We start from the raw sequence: 13721 nt of genomic DNA, 5'->3' as shown, positions 1-13721 counted from the left end.
CATGACATACAACATTATTACATGGAAACACGCCGAATGAAAATTTTGTAACTTACAACGTTGTTCCAGCCGACGCTTCATTTAACCATAGCGTTCCCTTAAAAAATTAGATTTACCTTCAAATTACCTTGGAAACGTGCTAATACAACATAAATAATGCAATTTGCTTCCCCCCTTGAAGTCAATTAACTTTCATTCAAAACATTTATCTTTAAAAGACCAGTACTATACTTCGTTTTTTAGATTTTCAGCAGTATCAACTTAAATGGTCCACCCGATATACTCTGTTTGTAACAATAAATTGAATGGAAGAGATGAGAATTTTAGTAATATTTCAACTGGACAAAAGTTGAAGTTACCTGAGTACATACCTTCTCTGTTTGATGTTCATGGGTGATAAAGTATCCATTGTGAACAATGCCTTTTACCACACTGTCCTTTGCTACACTACTGACGGTCTTCAGGGACGGATAGAATGCAGATTGGATGAATCTGGCAACATTGGGCTGCATTCGGTGTTGAGACTGCAGTTCAGTCACTTGTACTCCATTATCCATGAGTCTGTCCACCAGGCTGCGTATGTGGTTCTGTTCAGATAATTTTATAATTAGTTACTAAATCTACGTATTACTCTGTGAAAAGATTTATTAAATCTACATACTTAGACTTCAACAAACAAAATTTGATAACACAATCCCATGGGAAAAAATGGAACTCTCTGCATCAAAATCCACAGTTAATTCCAGATTTACCACGAAAATCGTCTGTAGCTGCATTTAGATTGGCAACAGGCCATGATTGTTTGGCCAAACACCTGCATAGAATTGGAATATATCAGTCCCCTAACTGCCCATTGTGCAACTCAAACCAAGAAATGGATTCGGAACACCTCAAAATCTGTGCTTCAGTGGCTGGTCATGATAATATCTTTGAAAAATATTGGAGTGCAAGAGGTCAAATGACTTTATTGTCAAACGCCTGGCATTAGAAAACAACAACATAATTAGTGACTGAAATGCAAGAACTTTCAATTAAAACAATCTCACCTAGCACCTAGTCCAATTGAAAACTAGCACAGGTAGGTATGTATATTTATTCACACTGCAAATGAGTAAATAACCAGTGGCAGTGGTAACTAATTACACTCAATAATTACATTAATAATAAGTTACAATTCATAATATTAATAATAAAATAATAATAGCAATATGTAATATATTAACAAGGAGCATCCTAAATTAAATGAAGCACAATCACTTAATGTAACATAATTAATTAAAGTAAATCTAATTTATATCTTAACCTTAAGTTCGAACTTAAACCCACGGGTATATATAACATATGTTCATACTTTCATAAATACTTTTCAGCACTACACTCATTTTGCTGTCAATTCACTCACTGCACTGCAACTATGAAACATTTCACTGACACTATCCTGATTTCACTAACACTTCAACAACATTTCACTGTTCAAATACTTTGTACTACCACTATAAACTATAAAACTTCACTGATACAAACACAACTTCATTGACACAACGCACTTCTTCACTGATACAACACTTCAAATAACAAAACATCAATTACACCTTTATTATTCCGTAGATTGTACTTACTATATTAACCTCAAATTGCTAGCCTAGGTCTCAGTAGGGTAAAGCTGCCCAACTGCGTGATACGTTTTTTTCACTGAATATGACTTAGATTGGAATGATTCAATGTGGAGGTGAGATAATTTATTCTTATTTAACGAGCCTCTAAACTATGAAGAATTTTGAGAGTGATACAGGAGCTATGATAGTACAAGAGTGGCATAAGAAATTTAAGTACTAGAAATGATCTTATATAACGCCCCCAACTATTATCTCACGTGATTTCCGATGAGAATCTGCCTGCTGAGGTTTTTCCTTATTATTGAGGAGTTGGGGAGAGGTCGTTTGGTATACTGACCATACAGTCTATTGTGCGTCCTATCCCTAAGAAAATGAGAAAGAATGAAATGGAAGAATTTAAATGGAATGATCTACAACTGGAAAGATTCTGCACTGAGGCTTCGGCAGTCATCACCAATCAACAGATCTGCATCAACTCTGAACGAATCAGATCTCGCCCGACGCATCAGCAACCAGCACTGACCCATGGTCGTAAGAGTTGCACAGATAGAACAACACTTCTGGTTAGTCATCTCCATTTGGTATAATCAAAGCTCGTATACCACTCTGTGCCATATTTTTTAAGGTGAAACTATGGTGAATTGTATGTATGTATGTATTTATTTATTTACACTCCAAATGGGCAAACACCCAATGGCAGTGGTAATTTACACACAATAATTGCAATTAATAATAATAATAATAATAATCATAGCCAAAATAACCTAATTAATAAGTAAATCTAATTTTCCAAATAAGGCAAATGCCAGGTGATCTGTTGGCAAATCGTCCGCCTCACCACATCTCGCCAAAAAATGGTAAAAAACTGTAATTTAAATCTTCTAAAATTTTGATTTGTTCCACATCTTAAAGCTTCATTGCTAATGTAAGATCTATGGAATATAATAAATGAAATAAAACATAATACAGGGTGTTTCAAAAATAGAGGGCATAATTTCAGTTATGTATTCCTCATATGTAGACAATACAAAAAGTTCATTACAACATGTGTCAGGAAATCCTTGCTTTCCGAGTTATGGCCCTCGAAACTGATATTCACCGGAACGTTTTTCTTCTCGCAGGTAGGTGCCGTGACAGAAGATATTAACAGAGGACACTCTAACAGTTAATTCCGAGGCGAAGGGTACATTGAGTGTTGTGTTTGGCGCTGTACTGTGCGACATGTACTCATACCAGAAGCTGGCAGAAGTGCACTTCATGTACGGTAAGGCGGACGACAATGCTGTGCTGTCTCGTCGTTTCTACCAGGAGAGGTACCCTGATCAATGGATAGGTAGAGGTGGCCCAATTGCTTGGCCTCCACGCTCACCTGATTTCAACCCTATCGATTTCTACTATGGGCTATTTAAAAACATTGGTGTATTCGTCTCCGGTGCCTGACATGGAATCACTTCGGAATCGAATTGTGGCAGGTTGTGACGAAATACGCAATACTTCTGGAATTTGGGATCGTGTTCGCAGGGCCATGAGACATCGATGTGAGGCCTGTATTCAAGCAGGAGGTGGACATTTTAAACATCTGTTGTAAAGACAACTACCTGCGGGAAGAAAAACGTTCTGGTGAATATTACTGTTTTGAAGGCCATAACTCGGAAACCAAGCATTTCCGGACACCTGTTGTAATGAACTTTTCGTACTGTCTACATATGGGAAATACATACCTGAAATTATGCCCTCTATTTTTGAAACATCCTGTATATATATAAATATTACATGCACATACATGTATGTTATTTTGGCACTGATACTCTTTCACTACTTTCACTTCACTTCACTTCACTTTTTTTGTTTTTATATTCGTATTATTATATTTGAATCTTCTAGTCTCATAATATGGTTTTATTTCCTATTTGAGAGCCCTTCAAACTGTGTCACGTGACTTTTATATATTGTATTAATGAAAAAAAGAAATTGCAAAAAATTACAAAATGCTCCCTGTGGCTATACAGACGAATCCTCTTCTAATCCAAATCCTTGACCGTTCTGAGGAACCATCCTATATAATTAAATGTGGTCAAACATACGGTGCGTTAATGAGATGAGAGAAATGTTTTTTCTTAATGCTGTTTTCTCGACTTTAAAATTTTAAGCAGTTTCTTGAGTAAAACAATAGCTCCTTGCACAACAGTTATTGTCAGATTCGTCTGAAACTTCTCACAGAGGTCAATTAAATGTTGGTAGATGAAATTTAATTAGCATTTGTATGAAATATTAGGTTCCTTCAGGGCCAGTGGCGATTCCTCCATGAAGGATATGAGGATGATCCTACAGTTTAATTTCGTGCCTGTGAGGATAGAAAACATTTTAATTACAGATTTTGATTTTCAATGCGTCCCCACGTATTATTTCCTTTAAGCTTCCACTTTCTGTCGTGAGTTGTCGCCACTGCACAGCTCAGAAGTAATTTCCGAGGAACCATCCAAATATCTTACAGCGAGCGGTTTTTTCTAGCAGTGAAGTTAGCAGACAGGTAGGGTGCGGAGGGTGGGGTACAGCTTGAGTTTAACCGTGTTTGAGGATATGACCGCGTATCCTAATACTACGACCCTTCTTTCTGGGTGATGGAGACCCTGTCAGAGACTACAATAAGAATTTTCAAGTACCCTTATAGTCTCCTTAAATGCAGTTCATTGGTCATTTTAAAAGAATAGAATAAACGAAATAATAATACATCATTTAAAATGATATAAGTTATAAAATATAAAATTAATAAAAAGTAAAACTACATAAAAATAAATAAAATAAGCTATAATAAATGCAAGAATTAACAAGGCTTTTAGATGACAGGACAGCCGAAAGAATATCTGAAGTTGTATTTGATCATGTAGAAGAAATTAACTATAGCATGAAATTAATAACACAAACGTAAGACGGAGCATCGATAAATATCGGGCAGTACATTGGCTTAGGAGCCATCTTTACAACTAAAAAAGGGAGGAGAATCGAACTTCACTACAAATACATTGCCAGTTGCAGAATGGTGAGTCAAAGACTAACATAGGCCTACTTGTATTGATTTTGCATGCTCTGTTATTATTATTATTATTATTATTATTATTATTATTACTATATTATTAATATTAGTTTCTGTCTTGGTCATCAGTATCAATCTCATATCCTAAATACAAAAAAATATCACGAGCCGCCACTGTTCAGGGTATATCCATATGAATATATTTATATATTAGTCAAGCATTAAGTTACTTCATTGTAACCTGCTTGAGGTTTTTTCCGGGGTTTTCCCTCAACCCAATATGAGCAAATGCTGGGTAACTTTCGGTGGTGGACCCCGGACTCATTTCACTGGCATTATCACCTTCATCTCATTCAGACGCTAAATAACCTAAGCTGTTGATAAAACGTCGTAAAATAACCTACTAAAATAAATACTTCATTGTATTACAACTATCACAAAGAAGAAATGCTTTATATTCATTTATTAATCAAACATTTAAATGCTTTAATTAAGTTATTTAAACGCATACCTTCGAAGTTATAAATATAGATTAAATTTCTTCAAGCATATTACAAAAAAATGTAAATGCAATGCATTAACATATTAGAGTGGAGATGAAAATGGATAACATATACTCGAAAACTCACCACAGGATTGGTTCCTTTCTTATTCGCAGTCCATTGCACAGGCCTTGTCTCACCTGAAAACATAACCTTATGAAACTTGATGTTAATTTATAAGACTGTAACCCAAGATTAGAATGAAATGTTTACCTAGCAGTACAAGACGTTGGCAAGTCGGTGGGACACATGCCACGAGCTGGAGTTCTGTAATTTTTGTAGCTTCGTCCACAATCACTGAAACAAATGCTGAACATAATTAACAATTCAAGATGCAGCAGAATCTGACTCTTTATTCACTTGTCTCAAAAGGTTCACACTATTTTTCACATGGTCAATGTAGACTATATGAATTACTGCATAAGAGAATGATACAGGCAATTCTACTTTCAACTGACATTCCTTTATAAAATAAAGAAAACGAATACAAACAATGTTAATACATATTATAAATTCTAATAAACCAGAATGTCAACTTAAATTGTATTTATAATTAATATATCACAAAAATAACACAGTATTAAATAATAGGTTTCGGAAATAAATAACACTAGAATGCTTTCACAAGCAAACATTTTTATGGGGGCAGATAAGAAAGTTATTTCTTTTCTTCCACCATGTTAATAATATCAGAATAAGTGCTTATACAAATTTTGGCCACTCGTGCGCAATTATGAGACCGTCCAGAAAGTAAACAGAAAACAGAAAGAAAACACAATTTCATGGAAAGGTTTATTCAAACAAATACAGCAATTATGTATATACATATATTCATATATGAGGTCTCGCCATCCTCATTGAAGACTAGTTAACATATAGATACCTATTAATTTGAGAAAAATTCGTTCCGGCACCAGGAATCGAACCCGGGACCTCTCAGCTCTGCGCGCTGAGTGCTCTTTCCAACTGAGCTATGTCGGGACACGATCCATGGTGCCGGCCATTGACAGCCAGTGCAGGTAGTAGGCCACTGACAATACAAGGAGGAGGGTTCGGCCGGCACCGTGGATTGTTCCCGGCATAGCTCAGTTGGAAAGAGCGCTCAGCGCGCAGAGCAGAGAGGTCCTGGGTTCGATTCCCGGTGCCGGAACGAATTTTTCTCAAATTAATAGATACAGCAATTGTTGAGATATTTTTCAACATATCCCCCATCGGAATTGAGACATTTGTCATACCATGGGATCAACTTTTGTTTCCCCGTATCGTAGAAGTCAGCAGCCAGGGATCGGAACCAGAGTTTGACAACCATCTGTACCTCTCTGTTGATCCCACATTTCAATTACAATGGGGAATATGTTGAAAAATAGCTCAACAATTGCTGTATCTGTCCCAATAAATTGTGTTTTCTTTCTGTAAACGACCACAGGTAAACTTACTTTCTGGACGGCGCTCGTAATTGCGCTCGAGTGGCCAAAATTTGTACGAGGGAGAGTCAAAAAGTAACCTTAATAACTGTTCACGCAGGCTTCCGCGGCTGGTGTACATGATCTGCGGAGAAACTTCGGGGCTTATACCGTGTTGTCTTGGTGTTAGTGGCTGACGTTTCGACCGCTGTGTTGTGGTCAACTGCTCTGAGGATGAGAACAACACAGCAGTCGAAACGTCAGCCACCAACACCAAGACAACGCGGTATAAGCCCCAAAGTTTCTCCGCAGACCACGACCTTAATAACTGTTTTATTAATTGAATATGTGCAATAAGACTACCAACACTTCATCACTTTTCAATATAGTTCTAACTATGTTCGATGCAAGTGTTTCTGTTATACTATGTTGAAAAGTGATGAAGTGTTTGTAGTCTTATGGTACATATTCAATCAATAAAACAATTATTACGGTTACTTTTTATTCTCCCTCGTATAATTATTTTGACATTATTAACATGGTGGAAGAAAAAAAAAATTATCTTTTTTCTCTGCCCCCATGAGAAAGTTTGCTTGTCAGACCAAATGAATGGATTATTTATGAAAGGGCCTAAAGCCCGGTTCAGATGGTGCGTGTTTCTGTGATGGATTCCAAGGTGGCTGTGCGGATGGGTCGCCTGCATGGTCATTCACCGGAAGTAATGCGCTCTGGTGGCTCCGTGGATGGCTAGCTTGCTGGATTTCGAGGGTAGGTTCCTTGCTATTTTTCGTGATGGCTTGCAGGCTGGATCCAAAGATGATCATATATCACCTCTGAAACCATGTCGCCATGTTCGTTGTTTTCCAACTAAACCTGTTTTTTTCTATATTCTTTAGTTTCTAAGAAACAACAATTAAATATCGGACTTAGCTGTTTTGCACTTATGGCTTAATTACTTTATTACGACATTTACTACTGTTAATGTAGGACTTTAGTTGTTTTCCACTCACGGTTTAGTTTCTTTCTGACTATGAGTGTTGGCAACAGATGAAGCAGCAGATGATTTTCTAATTTGAACTGTGAAAAGAGCCAGCTCCGTGTGAACAACTACCATCACCGTAGGCAACATGGGAGCCAGCCAGTCAGCATGCAGGGCAGCCATCAGCGCAGCCACCTTGGAATCCATCACAGAAACTAGGACCGTCTGAACCGGGCTTAAGTCTTGAATACTAAATTGTTGGCAATTTAAGAAAAACTGCTTACAGACCAAAATTTTGAAATTAAGGCTGAAATAAAAATTGTATCATAAATTCTACTAAGCATTAGAGTGTTAAACTTAGTCCTCTTCATATCTAAATTGATGTATCTACAACCAAAGAGAAGTAATACATCATAAAATCGTTTTCACAAAATTAGCGACTTAGGCCCTTTCGTAAATAACCCATTCAAAATGATCTCGCATGTTTGCTTATGAAGAGCTACTGACCACACACCTGTCTTGGGTTGTAGTCGCTGTAGCAAAGATCTCAGCCTTGTAGCATCTCTGACCGTTGTTCCGACTACATCTGCCTTCTGCAAGTTCTTGAGGATGACAAGCTCGTCCACTTCTGCGAGATTCTTATTGATCTGGGTGAGCGTTGGGTGCAGCTGCAGGAGCTTCTCCAGCAATTGGTCACGAAGTTTGGCAACCCACGCAAAGTACAACCTCCAACGGTCATTCGGACTCAGTAACCAGACACCGCGACATAATAGCAATCTATCATTTGCCTCTGCCATTGACAGGGCAATCTTCAGACGCTTCAGTCTGAATGACAGCTGTTCGTATTGGTTCTTCTGAGAATCCATCTCTTCTGTCACATCTTCGCCACGTCCCCATCTTTCTTGTAAATCTCTTATACTATTGATGATATCAGAACGCTTCTTTTTAATATTTTCCAAGCGTTCTGCCCACTTGAGGGTTGACTGAACAGCAACGATGTCAGGTTTCTGCTTCTCGCTGAATTCCACTTGCGGGTGAAGGGTTTTAAACGAGTCGCAAGAACTTGCTTCCTCCACAAGCCAATTGTAAAACACAGAAACAGTGTCTGGCTTGTGGACAAAGCACTTGAAATGGTTGTCACTCATCACGTTAGCCTTGCGGAGAGAAGTCAGCGATACTATGCCATCCCGCCTGGTCAACAGTGTGAGATCCAGTACCAGCTGCCTGATTTGGGTCAACACGTCAGTCTTGCGCGCTAACATAGACTTTCCCAATTGGTGCTCAACCTTGTCTGTAAGCCTCACAGTGCTGAGGGGTCTCAAACTTTGGAGGAAGCTGTCAAGGGCACTTTGTGAGGCACATAACACCACGACAGGTTTCTGCACAACTCGTGCCAACTGACTGCCCACGTATGTCTTTCCTGTGCCTGGTGGGCCCACCACAAGGCTCAAATCTTGAGTAAGGGCTCCTTTGAATGCCTCATACTGGTAGTCATCGAGATCAAGCTGATCAACTGTTGGAATTCTCTCATCCTTCAAGTCTTCAGGGTGGCTGCAGATAGCGACTTTCTCTACAATATATTGCTGCATTGGTAAAACTTTAATTTTCTGGAGATCCTTCAAAATACTGTAAGAAGGCTCTGTGAGCAGTCTGGTGTCTGCTACTACGTAATCACGTTCAAAAAGGTGTTTGGTAAAAGGGATTTCGTCAAGTAGCTCAATAACCACCTGGGTATCAGCTTGCACAACAGTAGCATATAACAGAGACCAGAAGTTGTTCACACTGTAGCACAGAAGGGTCCCCACGCTAAAGCTGGAGGCAGGGGAAAGGGTAGTCACAATGCAGACATGCTCATCTACTATGCGAGGGTTCAAGAAACGTACACCCCGGAAGAAGTGGATGTCCCTCGTCATTCTTAGTGGGGAATCAATGTAATCCGTAATTCCAGTTTGAATGCGACCCACAAAACTAGTGAACAGTGAGAAGAATTGTGCTGACAGATAACCTTCCACAGTGTTTACGTCTGTATCTTCTGGCAAACGAAGACACATTTTTACGTCCACTGGAAGGATGGGAAAAGATCTGAAATCAGTAATTAGCACTTCTTTTTTCGTCTTGACGCGCTCTGTGAATGTCTCCTTCAGACGAGCAAACTTCTCCTGTAGTACAATATCACCTGACTTGCGTGACTCCCGCAGACTGTACGTTAAGATATCTTCCAGGTGAGCACATATGGTACTTGGAAGTGAAATAAGTACGCTGTGACAGAAAGTTGAGAGGTCATTCAAGAATGCTCTATCAGGAGACATATTACAAACATATATTTTTACTTCGTTAAAAAAATCAGGGTTGCATATTTGCACTAGGTCGGCTGCTTTCTTTACATCGACGTAACCTCCATACAGTTGTGCCAACTGTTTAATAATTATTGCAACGTCCACTGTTTTCTGGCTATGAGAGTCTGGTTTTTTTCTTAATCCATCAGTGCTAAAAGATCTGTTCTTTTGGTGAGTTCTGTCTTCTGATTCACTTCTCCAAACTTTGTTTCTTTTTATTTCCTCATTCTGCGAATTAATTCTGCGTCTGGAATCAGTATGATTCGAACTAGATTGTAACACGTTGGATTCTGAATACATTCTTCTTCTATGGTAACTTTCTTGTGATTTGCAACGCCATACTCTGTTTTTAAATACTCCACCTTCCTGCTGATAACTGTCTTCTGAGCAATTCTGAAGTTCTTTGTTTGGTGGTACTTCTCCATTTGCGGTACCAAATTTCCGTTTCTCATAATATGTAGAAAGAGCTGCACTAGTTCTGTCCTTGTCCCTGCCTCTAGTGTCCTGTGACTGCATTACGTTCTTTTTCTTTTTCTTCTCTCTCTTTATTAATTCGCTAACTTGATGAGGCTGACTTCTACGTTGGTCATTCATTTCTGTACACTAAAAGCCAGTCAGAATAGCACCTATATTTGTTTCTTTACATCAAGGAAGTCCTACAATTTCAAGCCTCCTCCTCTTTTTTCTGAAGATAAAAGAATAATGAAGCTATTACCTAATAGCAGCAGAAGTCTTTGTTAATTATCGACCTGAAAAAAGAAAAGAAAACTTATATTATGCCTGGAAGGGTGATAGTACTATAGTAGGAAGAAGAAGAATAAAATGCATAACATTTGCTGATATGGCGTTGTTAGCGGAAGAGAAAATGATACAAAGAGATACACTACTGGAGCTAAATGACAGCTGTGAATAGTATGGAATAAAGATAAATGCAAACAAAACGAAGAACAATAAAGAAGGTAAACGTGCGAATTCGAAATGAGGCAGTAGACCAGGCATGTCAATTGATGCCCACAGGAGCAAGTGCGCGCTTTAGAGCCCAGGAGAGCCTGAGTACTTTACAGCGAAAAGGAAAGAGACAGACGAAAGAGGTGGTATATGCCGCTTGGTCGAGCTATATTCTCGGATGGCCAGCACTGATTCAATAGATAAAGGGAAGAGAACTTATTAAAACTGTATCCATGTTAATTTTTAGATTTGCCTGAGAAGTATATAAGTGCATTATAAGAATGTTAAGTTTTAATTTTAATGCTCATTTTTCACATGTTTGAGTTTTTTATTCAAAAGAAATATTTTCTCAACTTTTCGTATAGAAAAGTGAAATCTTCAGGTATAGGCCTATTTATTTAGTAGCCTTACAGAATGTTTTCGTAACTATAATATACCGTATATACGTATTACTGAAGATAGTGTATTGAACATTTTGAAAATATTCACATGGAAATTGTTTGTAAGGAAATGAATTAACAAAGCAACTACTGTTACATCATAAGCAAAAGATACGTGCCCATGTGTTGTAAAAATGTCAGCTCTATAGCTTCAGCACATTTCGAGAAAATAATTTAATATTCTGGTGATAGGAAGTTGCTCACAAATATCACCTTAAAAACATAATGCGATAAGAGTTTTGTTTTGGAATATTAGTTACACTTAAAACAGATACAGTACCTAGGTAACTTTCTTTGTACTGTAATATTGTTTTGATTAGTTTATTGATTACTTTTGTAAGGCTAAAGATACCATCAATATAAATTCCAACTTATCACGTCATACTCAATCTCTTTCTTTGGAATATCACTTTCTTTATGAATGATGTGTTTCATCCACTTAATACAGTATAATATTATACAATTATGGAATTTAAGTGAATATTCCTTCTTAACTCTCTATTATGTTATTAAGATTTAAAACACAAGTGCAATATTAAGAAATCAGTGTTAGTACTTTTGTTTTACAGACAATATAGATAATATTAAACAGAAAGAAGCCATATAAAAATAACGACATAAAATTTCACGTTCCGTTTGAAGTTTGTGCACCACTGTTTTCTTAATCCAACAGGTTGCTTATTCATATACACAACCCTTCCTCTTTCCATACTTAGCGCTTGCTGCCCATGCACGACGTCAAGGTCAGAAAAATGCACTTGCTTTGACATCATTGCAGTAGAGCAAGTGGACAGCTTCACATACTTGGGGGTGTATTATAAGCAGTAACATGAGCTGCTGCCAGGAAGTCAAAAGGATTAGCAATGGCAAAGGATGCTTTTAATAGAAAAAGGAGCATCTTCTGCGAACCTCTGGAGAAAGAACTAAGGAAGAGACTAGTGAATGCTTTGTGTGGAGTGTGGCATTGTAGGGACAGAAACATGGATATTACAACGAAGTGAAGAGATGCTACTAGAAGCATTTGGAATGGAGCGTGTGAAATGGACAGAAAGAATAAGAAATGAAGCTGTGTTGGAAAGAATGATGCTGAAACTGATCAGGAAGAGAAAAATAAATTGGCTGGGCCACTGGCTAAGAAGAAACTGCCTACTGAAGAATTCATTGGATGGAATGGTGCATGGGAGGTAAAATCGGGGCAGAAGACGATATCAGATGATAGACAACAGTAAGATATTATGTGGATTGTATGCTGAGAATAAGTGGAGGACTGGAAATAGGGAAGATTGGAGAATGCTGGGTTCCTGATATTCACCGTAAAGTTCAGGAGAACCTCGGAAGTAAGCCTACTCAGGATTCGAACCCACATACGAGTGCTATCTTGGAGCTCAAGTCCCAGTCATTTGCCACTTCTTTCGTCTTTATAAACTACATGCATACAGTGGCCAAAAGTTAAACTTTTTTTCCACCATGTTCAAAACAAGTGCTTATACAAATTTTGGCTGCTCGAGCGGAATTACGAGGGTCGTAAAAAATGTTTCCTTGAGGCCGTTTACAGAAAAAAACACAATTGCATGGAAATACTTATTGGAACAGATACAATTATTGATCCCTGTTGAAAAACACCAGCATGAAATTTTGAGCAGGGGAAGCTAACTCAAGTTGTCTTTCATGCAATATGAGAAAACGTATTACAAAAATACAACCTTAAAATAAATAGTCAATTTCAAGTCAGCAGTCGAAGATTGGTTGGAACATCGTAAGTAACACCAATAACGCATGACCTCAAATGATAGGTAGTAAAATATGATTTCACGGTTTACACATATCTCTTAACAAATAGACACGTATACGTATAACATTAGCTCACTCCCTGTCATACTTAGGGAAATCACAATATTAGTATCATTACGTAAGTATGAGTCTATCTTTTGATTGTGTCCTTCATTGACAGCAAGGGAGTCGGTCATTTGTTTTTTTAAATCACACTTTTGTTCGTAAGTCAGTCTTGATAATACAATTGTCCTAAAAAATTCAAGTAAATTAGTGTCAGGAACTGTTATTTCGCTCATTATTTATTATATCAGCCACAATGCACACTAACACTTCAACTGAACACAACTGACGAAAAGGGATAACTCGGAAACTACTTATTTTAAATGTTAAAGCTAGCTTCTTGCGAGCCTTGCGACTAGGATAGTTTAGTTAGAAAGGGTTGGAAAATCTGCGGGGTGGATTACACAGAAGAAACCAGTCTGCTTGGAAGCTGGTGTGTGCAGGCTTCTTGTTTACTGCTGCATCACAAATCATCCTGAGGTGCCGCATCACAATATTTAACGTGTGAATATAAATTATATTAAAATTAATAAATATTTTTTTCCATAAACTGCAGGTTTATTATGGAATTATTATTAACTGGGGAAGCT

At 37.8% G+C, this 13721-nt stretch overlaps 1 protein-coding gene across 2 annotated transcripts in view; it reads right to left on the bottom strand.

Moving 5' to 3' along the window:
• The window catches only part of LOC138703728 (NFX1-type zinc finger-containing protein 1-like), a 28674-nt gene that overhangs the window by 12945 nt on the left and 2008 nt on the right, over positions 1 to 13721 (bottom strand). For both annotated transcript variants that reach the window (XM_069831847.1, XM_069831848.1), the window contains exons 2-5: positions 8089 to 10659; positions 5406 to 5489; positions 5280 to 5332; positions 372 to 587 (exon numbers count right to left, since the gene is read on the bottom strand). In XM_069831847.1, coding sequence (XP_069687948.1) covers positions 372 to 587; positions 5280 to 5332; positions 5406 to 5489; positions 8089 to 10504 — 2769 coding nt within the window. In that variant the 5' untranslated portion in view covers positions 10505 to 10659. The remainder of the gene's footprint in view (positions 1 to 371; positions 588 to 5279; positions 5333 to 5405; positions 5490 to 8088; positions 10660 to 13721) is intronic.

Source organism: Periplaneta americana, chromosome 7 (genome assembly GCF_040183065.1).
Source record: "Periplaneta americana isolate PAMFEO1 chromosome 7, P.americana_PAMFEO1_priV1, whole genome shotgun sequence".
Lineage (NCBI taxonomy): Eukaryota > Metazoa > Arthropoda > Insecta > Blattodea > Blattidae > Periplaneta > Periplaneta americana.
This window is presented reverse-complemented; position numbering and strand designations above follow the sequence as displayed.